The sequence below is a fragment of the Atractosteus spatula genome, chromosome 7 (genome assembly GCF_055471065.1).
Source record: "Atractosteus spatula isolate fAtrSpa1 chromosome 7, fAtrSpa1.hap1, whole genome shotgun sequence".
Taxonomy (NCBI): domain Eukaryota; kingdom Metazoa; phylum Chordata; class Actinopteri; order Semionotiformes; family Lepisosteidae; genus Atractosteus; species Atractosteus spatula.
In genome coordinates, this window is record NC_142712.1 from 43,543,885 (window position 1) to 43,564,991 (window position 21,107).

The 21,107-nt window shown below is 38.5% G+C and overlaps 2 protein-coding genes across 6 annotated transcripts; both read left to right on the plus strand.

Annotated features, from left to right (window-relative positions):
- The first annotated feature begins 285 nt into the window (after positions 1-285).
- LOC148831106 (cathepsin E-like) lies at positions 286-6,586 on the plus strand. The gene is made up of 9 exons (XM_088920451.1): positions 286-347; positions 785-941; positions 1,248-1,365; positions 1,612-1,730; positions 2,073-2,272; positions 2,586-2,708; positions 3,475-3,619; positions 4,041-4,139; positions 4,764-6,586. Exons 1-9 carry the CDS (start codon positions 286-288, stop codon positions 4,929-4,931), a joined length of 1,191 nt encoding a protein of 396 aa, XP_088776577.1. The 3' UTR covers positions 4,932-6,586.
- A 1,445-nt stretch (positions 6,587-8,031) lies between these two features.
- LOC148831107 (ras-related protein Rab-7b-like) lies at positions 8,032-17,462 on the plus strand. 5 transcript variants are annotated; one of them, XM_088920449.1, is made up of 6 exons: positions 8,032-8,159; positions 10,523-10,575; positions 10,871-10,997; positions 11,803-12,018; positions 12,230-12,355; positions 15,194-17,462. In XM_088920449.1, the coding sequence occupies exons 2-6, from the start codon at positions 10,532-10,534 to the stop codon at positions 15,281-15,283; spliced, it is 603 nt and encodes a 200-aa protein (XP_088776575.1). In that variant the 5' UTR covers positions 8,032-8,159; positions 10,523-10,531; the 3' UTR covers positions 15,284-17,462. The 5 variants fall into 5 exon arrangements, with proteins under 5 accessions (XP_088776575.1, XP_088776574.1, XP_088776573.1 ...); XM_088920448.1 differs by having other exon boundaries at positions 8,044-8,159; positions 10,242-10,575; XM_088920447.1 differs by lacking the exon at positions 8,032-8,159 and adding an exon at positions 9,113-9,420 and having other exon boundaries at positions 10,142-10,575.
- Positions 17,463-21,107: the final 3,645 nt, after the last annotated feature.

A 21,107-nucleotide genomic window follows, 5' to 3' on the forward strand; every position in this document is an offset into this window, starting at 1 on the left:
TGCTGGACTTGGTCTCACACTGTTTGTGCAAACAACCTGTACAATGTGTACAGTATGTGCATTAAGGTGAATGATTAACCAACAAAGGCGTGAAAATTAAAAAGACCTCTTCAACCAAAAGCCCAATGTATGACGTCTCTTGTTTATCCTAGTCAGATAAAGTTATGGGCTGTTTTCACTTCCTGTCCCAGAATCAGAGCAGTACTGTAACACAGTTGTAATTGCTAGTGTGGAAGGACCTTTCACTGAGAACTTATGTAAAAAGCCAGTTGAAACTGGGCACCAATGGCTGAGAAAATTGTTCTACTTCTGCTGATGTCCTTGACTCTCTGTGCTGGCGTCAAAAGGTATTGTCATAATTAAATAAATATTTTATTCCTGCGGCTTCTCTTTAAAAAGCCCCTGAAAACATTCTGTATGCAGGGACAGCGACTGCGCAGCTTTTCTCTGTAGACATCTCATCTAAGGATGAAGTGAAATGTGTTTTCTTGCCGTACTAAAATTTCTGATCTGGTGGATCACTGGAACATTGTGCATGATGTTTCATGATTTTTTTACACTTCCTAAAAGGGGTATTAGTAGGATATATACTGACAAATGTAGAATTAATTTTAAGATTATTAGAAAATGATCGATTGCTTCCAGTAACATAATTAAGACACATTAGACTGTGGGGAATCTGCAATCTGAAATCTATATATGGATAATAGTTTCCATGCTTTCTTCAGACTACCATGCAGAACAAAATTTAACTTTGCTTGTTGTTGTGTGCTGTGTGGACCAGGGTGGCCCTAAGTAGACACAAGTCTCAAAGGCACAGGATGAGAGCAGGGGGGATGCTGTCCCAGTTCTGGAACTCCCACCAGTTGGATATGATCCAGTACAGCAATGCTTGCCGCATTGCCTCACAGGCCAACGAGCCGCTCATCAACTACATGGATGTAAGGCTACCTGCCGATTTATAACCTAGAGCTGGAATTGTCATCTTGTCTTGCATGAAATTAAATGAGAGCAGCAATGTGATTTATTTAAGCTGAGCAGTACTATTGATTATTTAGCTGGTCAATAATTTGTCTCCTGTGCTTCAATACTACCTCTGTGACATTTACATTTTATTTAATTGACCTGATTTTTCAGTGAAGCTGGGCAGCACAGACTGAACTGGCATGATGCATTGTTACTTTGTTGGTATGTGCATTCTCAAGAACTTAAAATGATATTTGAACTCCCACTCTCGTTCCTTTCAGGCAGAGTATTTTGGCCAGATCACTATTGGGACCCCACCCCAGAACTTCACAGTGATTTTTGACACTGGCTCCTCCAACCTGTGGGTGCCCTCTGGCCTCTGCGACAGCAAAGCATGCAGTGAGTATTGGGGGACACAGCCAACAGGGATACCACTGCTGGCAAAGAGCAGAGATGCAGAGCTTGACAGTATTCAGGGATTCTTCACTGCTACACCCATTTGACCATTTTCAGAGTGAAGTGAAGCAGTGAAGCAAACACTGAATAACTTGATAATTTAAGTCCACACTAGTAGCCCAGTAATGAAAGCACCATGGTACTGACATTACTTATTGGTTAAACATGATTTGCACTTGTCATTCACAGAGGTACACCACAGATACCATTCTTCCCAGTCTTCAACCTATCAAGTTGATGGTCGGCCCTTCTCTATACAGTATGGCACAGGAAGCCTGACTGGGATTCTGGCATATGACCTGGTCACTGTGAGTATACAGGATGGCACCTCTGCACTCTCTGGAGCTCAGGATCTGCAAACAGCTAAATAAAAAACACATTAAAATACTTTTGATTTTTTATACTTCCTTTCCTTTTGAGATTGTGTGAACACCAAACAGATTCCACTCCACTTTTTGTATTTATGTAAAAAAAAGCAACTGTTCCATACTAAATAAGTATTAAGTTCCAATAAATGGAAAATGTAATTTGTTCAGGTTCTTAATCATTTGTAAACAATACATCTGTGCGCTAAAGTTACATGTTTTAGCACATATAGAAAAGTATGGTTTGGGTCCTGTGGTCACAGGGGGTTTGATTTTGTATACCAGGTTGAAGGGATAGCTGTATCCCATCAGAAGTTTGGGGAGAGTGTAAGGGAGCCGGGCAGCACCTTTGTTGATGCCAATTTTGATGGAATTCTGGGTTTGGGATACCCGAGCATTGCGGCAGGGGGAGCCACTCCAGTGTTTGATAACATGATGGCTCAGGGCGTGGTAGAACTCCCGGTCTTCAGTGTCTACCTCAACAGGTAATGTCTGCCCCAGACTGTATCAATCAAAAAAGCATAATATCTGTGTCTCTGTGTAATCACTTTTCCCATCTCACTTCACCATCCATAACCTGCACCTTATCAACAGTTTTATTGGTTAAAACTGATCATTTTGTACAAAGTTTCTTTTAATCTTTTTATAAAAGCACTTTCATTCTTTGATTTAGTCCTCTTCCTTTTATGCTGCTGTAGACATTTATTAAAATACTTATTGTTGACAAAAAGTAAATGCTTGTAAACACCTTCACGTCTTCACACAGTGCTGATTGGTTTTATTCTGCTTGTCGTCCAGAAACCCTGATTACTCTTCTGGGGGGGAGATACTGTTTGGGGGATTTGACCAGTCCCACTTCTCAGGGATGCTGCACTGGGTTCCTGTCACCAAACAGGGCTACTGGCAGATCCTTCTAGACAAGTAAGTCCTGCAACACAGACACTTCATTCTCACTTCTCCCCTCCACCCCTTTTATACTGTACCTGCAATAAACTGGTAACCTTCATCTCCAGGCTGCCCAGTCATTTCTGTACTTGCCTCCTTCTCTTTCACTGTGAAACTATGTAATTCACAAAACCTTAAGCTAGCCCTTGTGGCTCTGTTCTAAACATATGAAAATAGTGTCAACTGCCTATTTAAACCTTTTGTATTGAATATGTTTCTATAAATTTAAGTGGGGTTTTCACTTTAATGGGATTGTTATCGGTGACTTTAGGGAAGATTAAAAAGTCTATTCATACCAAAGGTATGCTTTAACATTTTTTTAGAATTCCTGTAGGTAGAGTAATTCAAGTTTTAAAACTGCTATCTTTCCCTGCCCTCACTTTTCACTGTTTTCACCTCACTGTTACTTGTTGTTAATTTGAATTGCCAGGTGTTGGTCTGTGTGCCAATCAGTTGGGATGACCTTTCCTTTTACTTCCATGTTTGTTCGGTCAAAAAGCTTTTTGAGGACTTGTACCTGAATTTGTACCTGATTTATCAGTGATGTGGCATCAGGGCCATTAAGCTACTTTCTTGTGACCACACTGTCATTGGCCAAAAGAACCTTCAAAATGACTGCCATGAAATATAGCCTAGAGCAGTTTTCTCCAAACCTGTCCAATGATGGTGTGCAAGTGAGATTATGGCTAATCCAGTGTATAGAAGGTCCTTGTGATTTGGATATATACATATTTAATTGTAGTGTGAAGGTGAATGGTCAGGTAAGATTCTGTGCAGATGGGTGCCAAGCAATCGTGGACACAGGGACGTCTCTACTGACAGGACCCACAGAGGATATCAAAGCCCTGCAGGAAGAGCTAGGAGCAACACCAGCAGGGGGTGGAATGGTAAGAGGTGTGCTCCTGGCACGTCAATAAAAAAATATTACTGTCCCACTATGATCACCGTGTGACTACTAGTACTAGTTAGTAAAAAGAATAACACTACCGGTGTTCTAATACTGCTACCCAAATTACTGTGTCATTACTGCCATGCTATTAGTACTGTATTACATCTGCTTTCACTCAGTACTGTACCTCTTTCTTTACTACTAATATTACTGCTAAGGATAGTAGTTTTAAAAGTATAAGGATATGTATGAACAAACATCTTCAGTAATTACTCCTAGGATTACTGTAGGTACTAAAAGATATTTCTTCATATTGCCTATTCTGTTTCACTATGGTTTCAAGAAACTATGGTTTCAAGACCCCGTGTGTGTACTGACTCTGCCTCCGTCTCTTTTCCTCTTTATATTTGGTTGAGTAGTATGCTGTAGCATGCAGCAGCCTCCCCTGGCTCCCTGACGTGACATTTACTATCAATGGTGCCGAGTTTCCTCTTACTCCTGAGGCTTACATTCAATCGGTAAGAATCAATCCAGAGAGCACGTCAGCCTGCAGAGTGTTGTTGGTTGGGCTGCACATGTTATATACAGAATTTTGGAAATACCAATAAAATTTCAGAATTGCAAGTTGTTTTCAGATTTATCAGCATCTAGTCTTAAGCCTGGCAATGAGGTCTAGGGGGCCTGCAGGCAGACCTGACTAATCCTCCTGTCTTAACTTGTTGAGCAGATTGTAACAAGTTAAAGTTTCTACCCGACTGAAATTAGGTTTGTTTGTTGTTTTTGAGCAATTAATCACACCTGACTTATATTTTCAAAATTTTCAAAATCTTATACAATTAGCATGCACTGAAAAGACTTTGATCCTGGAGATGTGAAAGACTACTTCATCCTTTTTACAAAATGTAGAAATTGATCTTTCTTTAGAGACTCAGGGAATGGAGGGAGACGATATGATCTACTACAATATTACTGTAGATAAAACAGTACTCATCCAGCCCAGCTCTACACAAATCTGAATGTAGTACTGATGCAAAGGTTATTTTAAATGAATGGTGTCCTCTGAAGCAATACTGTAATTCTGCTACAAACTTTTTCAGTATGGAGGTGTCTGGCTTAACCCCTTTGTTGTTCTGGTCCTGCAGGAAGAGCTGATCGGACAGGCTGTTCTGTGCATGACAGGTTTTCAGGGCATGGACATCCCCCCACCAGCTGGGCCCCTCTGGATTCTGGGGGATGTTTTTATTGGCCAGTTCTACTCAGTCTTTGACAGAGGACACAACCGGGTGGGCTTGGCCAGGGCTGCTCCCTAAACCAAACAGTACCACATCATGCTGCATCAGGAGAGCTTCTTCTGTTACTTCAAAAAAGGGTACAATATGAGATTATTTTGCAATTAGGTTAAATATTTTACCAGCTTTACCCTTTGTCACAATATTTTCATAACATATTGTAGGAAAAAACAGCTATCCAGAGTATATTTGGCAAACAAATTACAAATTTATTAATATTAATGAAATACATCCAAAATACATTTTCTGTTCTAAAGTACTATAAAAGGCGAATGTACCCTAAACAGGACAGAGCACTGAAGATTCTGTAATTAAAGCTTCATTTTAGAAGTCTGTCTGACTGCCAGGTAGCCAGCTGTGCTAGGTCATATCCCACAGGCTCAGAATTAGCAGGGATTGGGCCTAAGAACGTCACACAACTGTGCCACACTTGAAAGAAGGCTGGCAGCCATCTCCAGCGTCAGAACTAAAGGCATTCTTTTTCAAGTGGCTTTTTTCCAGTACGTTTGTTTCAGTGTGACCTTTTTGAAACTCACCTGAGAAATACTTAAGATGTAGATCAGTGGGTTATTAAGGAGTGCCAATGCCACACTAAGCCAAACTGTTACGTGAAAAAGGCCCTTGTAATATTTAGATTGTTAAAAAGTTTTTTTCAGATTGGGGAATTTACATACAAGCTACTGTAAGTGAAAATAAACTTTCCTTTTTTATTATTATTATTTTTTAATGAAAGATTTGATTACCTAAGGGAACAACATTTTTGGGAATTTGATCATTTTCACGAAAATTAAGTTTTTATAATTTTTGCTTGTAAAAGTACTTAAGTAACGTTTACTTTAGGGAGCTAGTTTCAAGCTTGTTTTGTATCTTTTCTCTAATTTGTTTTGTTCAGCTGTCTGATTTTAAAGCATTTGTAATGAGTATGAAACACACAGCCGTCTCTAAAAAACCTAGGTTGAGAAAATGATTTCCAGAGAAGGAACATAATATTCCAGATGTGTTGCTGTCTGTAAAATGATATGGTTAAGGACAGGTGCAGGAAGTTGGAGTGGGGGCCCCATTTACTGTAAGATAAAAACTAATCAATAATACACTGACATTGTAAAGACCCTCAACATGTAGCAATACAGAGTGCCACTAATTTATCAGCACCTGTAGGAGGATTTGTATGACATAGGAATTATTCATTTTGTAATGATTTTTTTGGCTGTGGGCTACAGTGACTGAATTTTTCACATGAGTCAGCTGTTAAATGATAAAACAATAATGATGATAACAACAAAACAAAAACCTAAGGGTATGCTACTGATGCTTAAGAAGTAGCCTCTTCTTGTAGTAAATAATCTTTTAGAATAGTTTAGGTTGCAGGCAGCCAGATTTTGTCTCCTTTACATGTTTTCTGAAAAGTAATATGGAGAACAAATATGTTCTGCAGAGGAAATTGCACAAAGCATGATGAAAGAGTTTAACGTTTGTGGGCTAACAAACAAAGGGTGGCAACTGACAAGTTCAACTTTATAATTTCTTGTAACCGGTATCAGTGTAAAAATCCTTATAAATAAGTACTTAATCATTTCTTAGTCTCAGCTTATTGCTCAGTGTAAGACTCTGGATTTCTTATTGTGAATTGCCATTAAGTTTTTTGATTATGTATAACATTAATAAAAAATAAAATTCTACTATGATCATTTTGTACAGTATTTGTCAAGGTTATGATACTGCAAATATGAAAAAAGCCAGTGTTTCTTAAATTACATCATAGGATGTACAGAAATGTAAGATTCAGACCAATGTGATGCATGGGGTAGTGAGTAAAAATGTGATGTTATTATATACCCTTTTGATATAATTACATATAAAGCAAAAATTGCTATTAAACTGTCTTTAATTCTCTAAATAAAATACAGAAAATTAATATAACTGTTGTCAATACATAAGATAATAATACAGTACATTTGAATGAGCTATGTTAGTAACGATATAACTAAACTAATTTAACTCCTTCTTTTAAAGTACTGTATCAGGTACAGCATGGGATTTTATGGGATTTTGCAGGTTTACTCCCACCTTTTAGTTACATGTTGGCTGTGTTATTTGGTGTCTCTAAATTATTCCTGTGTGCTTGTGTTGTGCATGTGTTCAGAGAGTGAAGGGCTGTATTGCACCCTGTATTTTTGGAACAGGCTTCAGGTTGATTCAACTTTGAGGAATAAGCAGCAATATACAGTGTATGCCATGATGGACAATTTTCACATTACATTGATTTCTGCATTTTGGGAAGGAGCTGTTAAAAAAAATCTAGAGTGTTTCAGTATCTGTTGCTCAAAATTACACAGGGTTGGCTATACCTGTGTGAACAACGCTCCTGCCCGATCCTTTTTCCAATCATCATCACGGCTGATACAACTCAGCTCACTGTTCAGACATGATCACCACATTCTTCAGTGCAGTTTTTCGGGAAGCTGATTCCTGTCCCATTCCATTGCCTTTAACTCACAGATTTGTCCATTTGTTAGCAGAGGTAGGAGAGAATTTGTACATGTGGTGTTTAAGCAGAGTTTTCAAAGACAGAAACAGAATGCTGTCCCCTTATGGCAAAATTAGTAAACTTTTTTAAATGTTTGTTGCACGTACACTTAATAAATAAAGAAGTGTTTTAGCGATAGAGAGCTTTAAACCACAAAACCCATGGCTTTTTTGTTATTTAGTGTATATTACACGCTATATACCTTGAAATTGATCATTTCCAAAAGGGTTGATGCTGTTTTATTTCTTCATTGTTTAAAAATGTATTTATATTATTGATTTCGTAAGGTTTAACCTTTGTGTATTATTATTTAATAATAATCATCATCATCATCATCCACCTAACAATAAGAAATGAATGAAACTGGTAATTGTTTTCATCATATATTTATGCATTTCACTGGAAATAAAGAACAAACATAGAAATAAAAATCCCATCCTAACATAGTGATTTCAGATTTGTCTTCATTGTGCCATGCTAGTGGTTTTCTGTCTTGATTGACTGTGGGCCTGGCTTGTGGGAAGACTGCCACAGAGACAGAGGGAGGGATAGAGACAGAGGGAGTGTTTATTCAGCAGCCAGCGAGGACGAAACATACAGTGCTCACAGCCCTGCACAGGAAAAGGCCTGCTGCTCTTGTGTAGTCATCGAAAGAACTGGCTCAGGATGAAAGAGGGTGAAGACTGTTCTGCTCCTTGAACCTGGCCTGTAGTCATCAGCCTGTAAGTACTTAAATTGTGTGTGAGAGCTTTACTCTTCACCACATTTTTCTTCTGTTTTGAAGGAATCTTGTACAGGAGTTATGCACTGGAGGCCTTTGTATATCAAGGAATTTTCTTTTAAAGTTATGGAGGAAAGGAGGCTTTTTAAGAAATGTAACACCAAGAGAGACAAGACTGAGGTGAAGTGAAACTGAGTTGAATGTTTACTGTGTAGTTTTATTTTACAGTGAACCTCATTGCCTGAATTGTTAACACAGCTATATAATCCCTCATGGGTTTATAATGAGCATTTTGGGGAAATCACTAAAACTGCTTTTTTATTTGGTTATTTTATTTATTTACAAATATTCACGAGCTTCAGGTTTTGATGTTCGATACCCAGAGAACTGGGAGTGCAGGGGTCTGAGACCCCACATGAGATTATATTTTTTCTTTCTTCTAATTCTGCATTGGGTGAGTGGTTAAGAGAAAATGAAAGAGTTTCCTTTAGAGTGTCATTATCTCTACTTTGTTCAGCCGTCTGACAGCCTAGCAATCTACTGAACTTTTCAAATTGACACAAAGGAAGAATGAATGAGAAACAACCTGTTTTCACTGGTATTTTGGGCACACCCAGTTACCTAGCCCTAGACTTAAAATGTTTAGGAAACAGCATCTGACTGTAATGTAGTCTCTGCATTGTTTGTCTAATAGCTGCTGCAGAATTCAGAATTTTATTTTAACTCACTTAATTTTGTTTCAATGTAGTTTCTGGCAGAATTACACACAATTACCGGGAAATCACTCTACTACAGTAGCATAATTACCTGAACAGTGGTTCCCCAGCTATTACTCATTAAGACTGTCGAATAATGTATTTCCACTCACGCAGTAGCCTGGATAGAATTGCTTCATTTCACCTACGTCATTCAGATGTCTGTCTGTAATACAGAGCTTTCAATCATGAAAAGAAATGCTATTATTTTAGCAGATGATGGAGTGTATGTTGCTAACTACCCATACTAATTTCACATTGTTCCTGGAATGTTTGTGTGAACTGGGATCTGTTCCAAACCATTGGGTGTACATTCTGTGCTTTGAATCACATTGAAAAACATAGAGAATAGAACACTTGGCAAATGCAAGTCATTTTAGACATTTTTACATCTGAGCTTGGTAGCAAGATAACTGAGGATTCCTGACAGTCCATGCTGGGAAAATTTTAGGATCTCTGCAATGGGTGACAAATGAAATGAATGCCTTTTTTAAAGGAAACTACCAGGTAATTTATAGTTAATGAATATTATTCCTATTTCTGTTGTCTGTTATGGTGTCTAACAGAGCACAATGGCAAATATTGATAAGATGTCAATCTGCAGCTGGTGTGCTATTACTGACAATGGGAGCACTTTCTTCTTGTTGAGCTCTGTGACTGAAGAACCGTTGAAATTTAATCTCTATTGCTAAGTCCATGTGTAAGGGATGAAATGCAATGCACAAGTTCAGCTTATTCCAGCAAAACTGGATATGTCAATAAATGAGAGTGAAGTGTTCAGCACAGAAAATTCTGTTGGTACTTCCCCAATACTTTCCCAATGCTGTTCAGTTTATTGGCTTGTATGAGTCAGTATGAGTCATTGTGCCTGTTGTATCTTTAACATACCATAGGTATGGCAACCATTGTAAACAGCCTCAGTTTTTGTGTCCTCCAATTAAAATGTGCCTGGGTGTTGTTTCAAAATATCATTTGGGAACTGAATCAGCAAAACTTAAAAACATGTGAGAAGCATGGGGTTTTGAAGCATTTCTATATCATTATGTGGGCAGTGGGACATAGACATACAGAAAGGTCAGACAGCAGGTTGCTCATTGTGATTTGTACTCTTAACTGTTTGCTGCTGATTTGGTCCTAATGCAATGTTCCATGGCATGTCTACAATATTCTCTAAGTTATTTATGTTTGCATTGCTCTTTTGTTCTCTGTTAAGTGGTTTGCATTGCAGAAGAATGTCTTCACACAGAGCAGAATTATGGATGCCAATGGTATTACAATTTTAAAGTCCTGTTTTTGTGCTGTGTTTGACCTCTTTTCTGGAATGAGAGATTGCATCTGCAACACACCCTTTATTCACAAAAAGAAACCTATCTAAGGGCACCGAATTAAACAGATCCAACCTGTATCCAAACAGCTGAATTGACTTTCTTCAGTGAGTTTTCTTTTTGTTTCTAAATACAGCATACATAATTAACAAATATTTTGTATGCATTTAATACAGTGTCCATTTTTAAACTTTAACTATAGAACTGTTTAACATCACGTGTTTATACAAATGTCTAAAGTTGTAGTGACAGTTGAAGCCTCATGCATTATCATCTTCACCCAGGCTACCTTGATGAAGCAAGTGGAACTGAAGATCATCATCCTAGGAGCTCTTGGGTAAAACAGACTTGACTGTTCATCTCTCTTGCCTAATTATTATGATTTTTTCCCCACAAATCATCCATAGCTTTAGACAAAGAAAACTAAATAGACGGTTGTTGTCCTTACACTTTCAGTATCTGCTTCCTGCTGATTTGCTGTTTCAGATTGGAACCAATATGAGCTCACATGGAAATTCCTTCAACTTTCCTAGAGTACACCTCTGGGTGTTATAGATTTCCCAGCTTTTTTTAGTGTGCTGCTCCTGTGAGATCTATTTGTCTGTTAAGTGTTATTTTACTCCTGAATACAGTGTGGGAAAGACATCATTGCTACACCAGTATATCCATCAACAATTTCATGAGGATTACCGCAGCACACTGGGAGCCAGCGTACTGTCCAAGAACATTACAATGGACAGGAGTGCTGTCAAGTTGCAGGTGAGATGGGTGTGTATGACAGGTTTTATCTTGTAAAAGACATGCGGTGAAAAGCTTGCACAATACCTTGTGACAGCCTTTTCATTTTATGAGAAAGAAAAGCTCTGTCAGTGCTAAAACTGCAAAACCATGGAAAACGAAGTGAAATTCTGCTCTGCAGGACACATTGGATGGTGAATCATCTCCAATTGTGTTGATTGCAGTCTTCAGTTTCAAAGCAAATTGTTATATCTTAATGTACTGCTAAAGCACAATTTAGTTTTTTTATTCTTATACTTTAGTTTACATCTGTATAGGATCCTTTTTGTCTTTATTCATGGACATAACACAACTTACTTATAAAGTACCTATTTTCAGGTATAACTATGGTACTTAAATTACAATGTGGCTGCATACTAAGTCATATATGAAAAAAAGCAACTGTATCCCTACTAGAGATTGTGGATTTTCTGAGAGAATTGGACATGCCTCAAAACTCTTGCAGGGTGGGGCCAGCACAGATTGAAGTCTGTACCTCTGTGTTAACATTGCAAGACGGTACTTGCAAGCCCATTAACTAATTCTAATACTGTTTATTATAAAAAAATATAAACCATGTACAAATCAACTTGTTTAAATTTCTTTAGTTGCAACCTCTTGTGCAACCTCACAAGAATACAGATGACAAATGCTATAAACAAATATCAAAATAAGGAGTACAACAAAGTTGGAACAAATATGGATAACATGCTGTGACTGGGGGTTTGTATAGATAAGGCTTCACATTGCCCACAAAATTCAGTGACCATGGCTGTCTCTCCTCCAGATCTGGGACACTGGAGGGCAGGAGAGATTCCGCGCAGTAGTGTCCTCTTTCTACAAGGGGGCGGATGGCTGTGTTCTGGTCTTCGATGTCACTGACAGGGATTCTTTCCTGGAACTGGAGGGCTGGAGGCAAGACATCCTGGAGAAGAGTCACCCCCCTGACCCCAGCCTACCCTTTGTGGTGCTAGGAAACAAGATTGACATGGAAGAGAGACAGGTAGAAGCTGCAGGAACTTAGCAAATTGGAGCAAATTTGTAGATAACAGGGGTAACTGAGCAATCAGTGACCTATGATGTCTGGAAAAATGGAAAGAGAAATGGCTTTGTAAATCAGGTTTTGATTTGTGTCTCCTAATTAAAAAATCTCAAAATTTAATTGCGGTAAAGCCTGCTTAAGGAAATAAGTTTGACAAATTGTCTCTATACAGGTGACCAGAAATGAGGCTTTATCATGGTGCGAGGACAGACACATCCCATGCCTGGAGGTCAGTGCCAAGAACAACATCAATGTGGAGCAGGCCTTCCAGACACTGGCAAAGCATGCACTTATCAAGGTTAGATGCTCCTTTGTCATAAGGATCAAAAATAACTGAGCATCAAGAACTCTAAAGGGGATGTTTTTCACTTTTTATGGCCTTTGAAAATTCTAAATGTATGTAAATTTTAGGCCTTCACAGTTTAAAACCCTAATACTTATAGTACCACAAAGAGTGCAGGGTGAGCACCACCTGCTGGCCCCATTAACACCTCTTCCAGCAGCAACCTTAGTTTTTCCCAGGAGGTCTCTCATCCAGGTACTGACCAGGCTCACACCTACTTAACTTCAGTGGGTTGCCAGTTGTGAGTTGTGAGTTGCAGGGTGATATGGTTGCTGGCATTTTTACTGCATTATTTAAGGACACACAATTAATGATGTTATTCTTACACCAAAAATTTTTCAATTTGAATAATGTGCCTTGCTAAAGCACATGGAATTTTAAATTCATAAAACAGCAAAAAGTAAATTAATCGTACCTTCAGACAAGTGCTGTACTAATCTGAACAATTCATGGTCTTTAGTTAATAGATAAAAATTTCCTTGCTCAGTTCAGTTCAGTTTATTGTCATATTCAGAAGTGCAATGAAATGATTATTTGCATGTATGCTCTGATACAAAGACATTAAGGAAACACCAAAAACATAAACACATAACAGCAGCAGCAACGACAACAAGTTAAAAAACATACATCTTAGAAAAAAAAACACATCAGTGTGAGCCAGTGGTGGGGTAGTTCAGTAATCTGGCTACTATATCGCTTACCGGAGGAAAGGGGGAAGAAAAATGAGAAAGCAGGATGACTGGTATCCTGAGCGATACTTCCAGCCTTCCTTAGACAGCAAGTTGTAAAAATATCTGAAATAGAGGGGAGCTATACTCCAATGATGGACTGGGCTGACCTGATCACCCCCATAATGCCTTCCGGTCAGATATGGAGCTGCTGTCAAACTACTCTGTAATACCACATGTGAGCACACTCTCAATAGTGCACCTGTAAAATGTGGTAAGGACAGTTGAAGATAGACCAATTTTTTTTCCAACTATCTGAGCAAGTAAAGGCGCTGTTGTGCCTTTTTTGTAGCTCCAGTTACATGCTGGGACCACGTTAAATCATTAGTGATGAAGGTACCCAGGAACTTGAAACTGTTAAGCATCTCAACAGCCACCCTATTGATATGAACAGGGGTGTGGTTCCCATCCTGCTTTCTAAAATTACCTGCTCCTTGGTTTTGCTGACATTGAAGAAGAGATTATTGTCAAGGCACCACTCCACCAGGCTCCTGACCTCATCCCTGTAGGCTGTCTCATCCTTAGCAGTGATTCGGCCAATGATGGTAGTATCATCAGCATATTTGTAGATGGAATTTGGAGCTGTGTCTGGCCACACAATCGTTGGTAAACAAGGGGAACAACAGGGGACTAAGCACACAGCCCTGAGGGGCATCTATATTGATGGTCAGTGTGGAAGAAAGTATTCCATCTACCCTCACAGTCTGTGGTCTGCCAGTCAGGAAAACCAGGACCTGTTACACCAGTATGCAAACTGCAGGGGGTCTAAGCACTCAGGCACTATTGTGTTAATGTGCCTCATGACCAGCCTTTCAAAGCATTTCATTACAGTGGATGCGAGCGCTACCTGTCTATCATTAAAACAGGTCACAGTATTTTTCTTTGGCACTGGAATAATGGTAGTTTTCTTAAAACTCACGGGAACGGAAGATTGTAAAAATTAAAGATTAAAAATATCTGTAAAAACTTTGGCCAACTGGTCTGCACAGGACTGAAGGAATCCGTTCTGAAACGCTGTCCAGGCTGGTCGCCTTCCGTGTGTTCATCCATCTGAATGTTGCCCTGACTTCAGCCTCCATGACAGACAAGGCTGGACCATCAGTGGCCGGGAGCACCGGCGCCGACGGTTCCGTGATTTCCTTCTCAAAGCAAACGTAATAGGCGTTCAGCTCCTCCGGGAGAGAGAAATCACTGTCAGTGGATGTAACACTGCTTATTTTGGTTTTATGGTTTGTTATTGTCTGAATATCCCGCCACATTTGGCACACATCTGCAGAGGCAGCCTGTAGTTCTATCTTGTTGCGGTATTGCCTTTTAGCATCCCTGATAGCGTCCCTGATAGCTCAGATAAATGACTGATCTGTTTAGTTAGCATCTTTGATCCACTGTATGCAGATGAACATACAGTAGATCTGTAAAAATCAGTAAGTGGAGCTTTACTAAAACACTTCATGCTCAGATTAACTATTTTGGGAGCTTGTCTCCAGTCAGTGGCTCAGAAATGGTACACGACTTGCCATTGAATGGTAAAGCAAGGAATAACTAACTTAAATAGGGTAAATATATTGAAACGTTTTATCTGTTCAAGTGCTTATTCTGACCATTCACATGAGATAAAACAATGGCTGATGATGCAATTCTATCAACATACTAGTATTCTATAAACAGAGTCAAGGTTGTACTATTGGGGAGTTTGTACCCTCAAATTACTCATTGATGGACTATACCAGGAACTTAGTCCTCCACTAACAAGTCATGGCTTTTTGACTATGACCATTATGACTATAGATACTTAGTCATAAAAGCATGTCATATCAATTATATAATTGTTAGAATATTGATTAAAATGTAAAGATTAAAACGAAAGCTTACTATAGTTGTCACTACTTTATTTGGTAAGTCTTCCCAGTCTATATGCATTGTTTATAATCTAAATGTTTTGAATCCAGTAATATTTTCAAGCAAAAATGTTTCAAAAGGCTTGGCACCCAGACAAATGGACAAATTGACAAATTTTTGGAGTTGAGAACTTTTGTTTTAAATAACTTTCTTTTCTTTCTGGCAGTACAAAGAAGGGCTAATGAGCTGCATGACAGACTCCATCAAACTGAAGCCAGACAAGGTAGTGAAGAAGAGAAAAAAATGCTGCTCATAGGACAGGCTGCACTGCAACTGTATTTAGACACCACTACTCATGTTGGAGGTGCTATCTAAGTGGACTACATAAGTTTGACTTGGAGTCAGAAGAAGAGTTTTTGATGTTGAGGGCATTTTGCACAAAAATGACTGAATTTGAATCAGATGGTATGTTCTGTCACAAAACTCCAGCTCTCAAAACAGAACTAAGGATTACATAACTCAATTCAAATCTTGAATATTCACTGGCGTTGTATTAAAGATTGCATGTAACCACTACCCTCTAAAATATATTTGAGGACTCACAAATATTAAAAACCACCTAAAAGATAATTCTGCTATAACTTTGTCTATACATTTGATAGTATTTTGCTGTTTTTATATATTTTTTTTGCCTGGAATCTTTAGAAGTCATATCAAAATGGACCACGTGACCATGAAATTCCCAAGGCAAAGATCCAGTGTTTTTAATGTACAGTAATATGGCAACATGTATATGAATATGTAAGATCACATTTTTTTCTGAAGTAAACAAAAAAATTCCTTTGTTTTACATTGCAACCTCAGGATTCTTGTGGAGAATGGTAACATCACTACACAGATCACTGATATAATGTATCAGATCTATAAAACATGCCTAACATAAAATATGATAAAACTTAATTAAAAGCCCTCCCAAGAAACATTATTATTCAAATGTATTGAAGGTATTCAAAGGTATTTATTCAAAACATAAGGGTCATCAGTTCCAGCTGATGTGCCTGCAATCAGACCACTCAATGGGCCTTGATCAGTGTGAGGTTGGCTGATTGGAATGGTGAAGGTAGTACCTGCTTCACCTTCCAGACAACTAAATGGCAATAGGTACCAGCCAGCATGTACCACCCAGCCTATTTGTTGTGATTCCATGTGTAGCAGGAACCACCCTACCGCATTCTATAGTCTGATTCACTTAAAAGAATTATAGGATCAGGATCAGGCTTTAAATATATGACAATAATCATTGGTATTAGATTGTTGTCCCAAAACAAAACAGGAAGGCCCTAGCAATTTGCAGATTGCTAGTTTTTCCACGACTTCCCCCCCAAGGGATAGTAAAGCAAGAAGAAAATGTGACTTTGAAAGAGCCACATTTTCTCCAACAGGAGGCAATGAAATCAGCTCCCTGTGTTGTCGATGCTTCTGTACAGTGGGATGTAGTACCAGAAAAGATTTTCTGTACATAATGAACTGATAAAGTTTTGATAAACTGCATGCTGTTGAAAGTGATTTCTAGGACTTCTTACAGGAAAATGGTTTGAAATTGTTTGTCTCTATACATAAAAAAAGTGTGTGGGGTTAAAAAAAGGATCAAAAAAGTTAAAACCCGACTTAAATTGCCTCCTATAATCAGGAATGAAGTCTTTCCAAGGGGATCAAATGGTTTCTTTTTTTCTCAGAAAAAATGTATAAAAAAGTAAGACACCCACGACACAGAACCAAGAAAATACTAACAGGCTAAAATTTACATCTAAAGAGATGCGTCTATCCTTCTCTGCCAGATCTCTAATATTGAGCAGCTTAATGCATTTAGAAATTGATTTACAGTAAATACTTATTAGGGTAAGTAGAACTGTTTTCAAAAACTAAATAATCTGTGGTTCACATTCATTTGTGAGCATTCATTTAGAGAGGGAGAATTAGTCCTGACCAAGATCCTTCTAGCTTCTATAAAGGTATGGATAAAATGCCCCTTTATAATCAGGAATGAAAACTAACTAAGTGGATCATTATATAATTAACAAGTAATAGGTTTATTCTATGCTGAAAAGAGAAGAAAGAAAATAACGTTTCGGTCGTGAAGCCTTCTTTAGCCTTCTTCTCCATGGCCTAAACGTTGTGTTTTCTTTCTTCTCTTTTCAGCATGAAATAAACCTATTACTTGTTCCTTTGCAGTCTACGCATGCTGATGCAGCCATCCGCCTGAACTACTTCATTATATAATATATAATGTTTATAGTATAGGTGCATAATTTTGTATGGGTTTTCTATCTGCAAAAGGCAGGGCTCTAATTTTTTACAGACTTGTAAATATCTGTATAATAGTTTAACCATTCTGTTGAGTAGTTGAATTTGTTAGTCCTGTATAAATTTACCTCCTTTGTCATTACTTATTTCAGGTTGTGCTATAGAATAAAAAAATAATATGCTGTGTAAAACTGGGAAATCCTTGACTTCAGACTGTGAAATTATTCTTAATCTTTATAATTTGCTGGCATAGTCAGGTGGTGTCAGAACCTGATTGTGAAATTAATTTGAAAGACCAGGAACTGGAAAAGAATAATTTACCTGAAACTACTTTCACTACTATAATAGCAAAGGATAAAGTAAAATGCATCAATGCTTTTAAAGGGAATCTTCTAGATACTGTAAAGGAAATGAGTTGTAAGAAATTGAAATAAGTATTTCATGCAGGTGTTTACCAAGGAAGAATACAACACCCTTCAGGTAGCAGAAAGGTAATACTCTGTATTAAACAGCATTATCATAATTGAATCAAGCATTAGTGGAGGTAGAATAACTTAAATTTCCAGGTTTTAATTCATATTTTCCAACTATAGTAACGGAAACAGATGCTTTTCATAGGCCATATAAAATATTCACCAGCCAAGCAAAAAAAGTAATTGGGAAAGGGTAAAGAATGTTCTAATGTAGAATGCATTCTTACATACATACTGTATGGTCAAAGCTCAACCAAGTAATTATATAACAATATTTACTACAAATAGGATTATGCAAATGTATAGAATGAAGAACAAAGGTTACTAACAAGATGAGACCATTTGCATAATCTAGACTGTTGGGTAGTTAGTAGCTAATTGATCCAAGGATCTCATCTGGCTTTTAAAAGAAGCCTGGGTGTCTGCTTCAATGTGGCTGGGTAGCTTGTTTGAAATCCATCAATCCTTAGCATAAATATGTATCCTGCACTTGTGTAATTAAGAATCCTGATTGATCTCAGGGTCAAGTATGCAACAGTGGTCACCTGACCCCTGTATGCTGCAATGGTCAAATGAGCTGTGGGACACAGCAGAAGTCTCCAGATGCAACCCAGCACACAGCAGAGGTCACTTGGCCCCGCTCTGCTGGAGAGGTCACATGACCACGGATGACGCAGCAGAGATCACCTGACCCCTGTGATAAAGGTCTCTTGACCCCCTGGGATGCAGAAGAGGAAAAGAAGAGATGGAGAACCTCAAAGTACCACCACTACCTTGCAGGTGCAACAGCACATCTCAGTGTGTCAAACCACATAACACTGCGAAACAGCCTATCTTACCGTGCCAAGCCAGCTCACTGGTAACGCAATATATCTTAGCATGTGAAACCAAAGCTCTTCATTCTAAACATGTTTACTAAATTATGTAATAAGTTTTCTCTGAAGTTGAAACATCTTGCAAACAAAGGAACTGCAAGGAAATGCAAACATTTAGGAAAAATCTAACACTCCTTAATTGTACTGTAATTAAAGGACAGAGTGTAGACACTGTCAAGGAGTAAAAGTACTAGAGATTGGCCATAGATAAAAGCCTAAGATGGGACTAATGTGATACCATTTATAAACAGACAGTTTTTTTAAAAAAAGCTCAGATACTGCTATTTTCTTGTTTTTCTATAAGTCAGTTATTGACAGTGTCTAACATATTGTCTCACTTATTGGTCTGGCAACATCAGTACCATGAACTGAAATAGGTTGGGAAAGTTAGTGAAAATAAGCAGCTAAATAATTGGGGCAAATCAGATAAACTTTAAATACCCTTTACCAACAAAAGGATTTATAGAAGACCAAGAGCATTATGGAGTGTGTCTCACCCCCTCCATTTTTAATTTACACATCTGGGAAATACCTCTGTGCCCCCAAGTTTAAAAGTAAAAGACTCAGGAAATCTTTCGTCTTTTGTCTTTCGTGCATGGAATACAAGGCCCTGGACACACCCAAGACTTCTGGGTTTGAGGGAAGTTGGATTACTGAGTAAAAATATAGTTATGTGTTTCTACTGTATATATGTTACACATTTTATCTTGTAGCATTAGAAGTGATGAGTCTGGGAGCCTCTGAATCCTGACCCTCTACTTTTTATTTTGCAGATGCATTTCCTCTCTCTCTGCCTCTATTAATAGGGGTCCCTTCACTTTCCTCTTGCACCTAGCCCCCAAACTGAGCAGTTTCAGTCATTTCTCTCTTCCTTCTTTGCCTTCTACCTGCCCCTGGTACCTCAGTGACTACCACACCCATGTAGCAGAAAAGGACAATAAAACTATTAAGCTGCAGGTCCAGTCTCCTGCTTCTCTTAATACACTGCCTGTCTTAATACACTACTGTAAGGGTAAACTAGTGGGGATTGCTACAGTCTTATATATTGTGGCCTTATGAACTGTGTTGCTGCCCCATGGGAAACTATGCTCTCTTGTTCTCTCTTTCTGCAGCCAAACTCAAATTCAAACAGCTATTTTAGCATGACCAAGGAATTACAGTGTTCCCAAAGCATATATAATTAATACAACATGTAGGATATTTACATACATTATACAACACATAAAATATTATTGAGATACAAGCTCACTGGCAAGAGATCACATACTGGGCTGCCAGCTCTTCTGTTGAGTTCCCTCCCCTCTCTCCTGGAAGAACTCGGAGCTGTTCTGAGGTGTCGGAGTTCTGGGATTAGATTTGTTATTTTACGGGAAAAATGTTTAATTTATCCCAGATTATTTCACACAGTGCATTCTCTCTCTTTGCTTGTCCCTGCTGGCAGTGGGAGCAGAGACTGTCTTCCCTAGGCAGTCAGGTCTTCTTGTGCTGCCCAGTTTCTATGGCCAGATTTTGGTCACCGAGCCTGTGCATTGTTAGAGTCCTTTTTCTTTTCTTACTCTGGTCAGATATTCCACTAGTGTGTGTTGTCTGTTTAGAGTTGACTTTGATTTGTGTTTTTTTAGCTGTGCTGTCCCGAGGCTGGTTGTGAGTGAACTTCAGGACCAGGTGGCTGAGGTGCCTCTTCTCTGGGCATAAATCTTGGCTAAGCGAGCCTTATAATGGTAGGAATTCTGGTCGATGTTTCTGAGGTGAAACAAATATTTTAATTTTCTTTTCTTTTCTGTATGTTGATAAGTAAGTGGCTTGATTCAGCCCTGCATGCATTGTTAGGAGTTTTTCTCTATATATGGAGAATGCTTTTACAGAATTCTGTGTACAGAATGGGTGTTTGTGGGGTGTTTATTCCATTTAGTACAATCCTGGTCTGATATTGGACCCCACAGTTCATGACTACGTAGAGCAATGGGTTGGATTACACTTTTAAATATTCCCAGACAAATTTTTATGGGGAGGCTGATGTTGTAGAAACTCATTCTAATAGCACAGAAGGCCCCGGGCAACTTCTTTTTCAGTGATAGGTAAAAAATACCAGGTGAAGTGATTGTCATACCCAGGTACAATAAGTGTAGCTTGTTGTTGCTCAGTATAAAGTGATTTATGTTTCCCTAAACTTTCCCATATTCCCTGGGACACCAGACACTCCAAGTACTTTCTTCCTGGTAAGAGCACACTTCTGTAACTAGAAGAGCAATAAATCCTTTGCCATTGTGAAGCTGCAGACCTGTCTCCTTCCTATTTTCTCTCGCCGCCGGGTTTGAGACAATTCACCACAACATTCTTAGATTGTTATTTTTTGTAATATTGTGCTAGCAATGTAATATTAAGCTGTATTATATTACAGATGCAGCCATTCAAAATGCGCGGGCGATACCGCATTATTTTTCGGTACGCTGTACGCAGTCTACCGCAAGCTACCGGTAAATACCGC

Bases quoted from the DNA above. Each gene is read 5' to 3' on its own strand.
- LOC148831106 (XM_088920451.1), top strand. From the start codon at position 286: ATGGCTGAGAAAATTGTTCTACTTCTGCTGATGTCCTTGACTCTCTGT. The intron at 2,273-2,585 runs GTAATGTCTGCC...CTTGTCGTCCAG, and splicing joins TTCAGTGTCTACCTCAACAG to AAACCCTGATTACTCTTCTG. The intron at 3,620-4,040 runs GTAAGAGGTGTG...TTGGTTGAGTAG, and splicing joins CACCAGCAGGGGGTGGAATG to TATGCTGTAGCATGCAGCAG.
- LOC148831107 (XM_088920448.1), top strand. From the start codon at position 10,469: ATGTCTAAAGTTGTAGTGACAGTTGAAGCCTCATGCATTATCATCTTC. The intron at 12,019-12,229 runs GTAGAAGCTGCA...GTCTCTATACAG, and splicing joins TTGACATGGAAGAGAGACAG to GTGACCAGAAATGAGGCTTT. The intron at 12,356-15,193 runs GTTAGATGCTCC...TCTTTCTGGCAG, and splicing joins CAAAGCATGCACTTATCAAG to TACAAAGAAGGGCTAATGAG.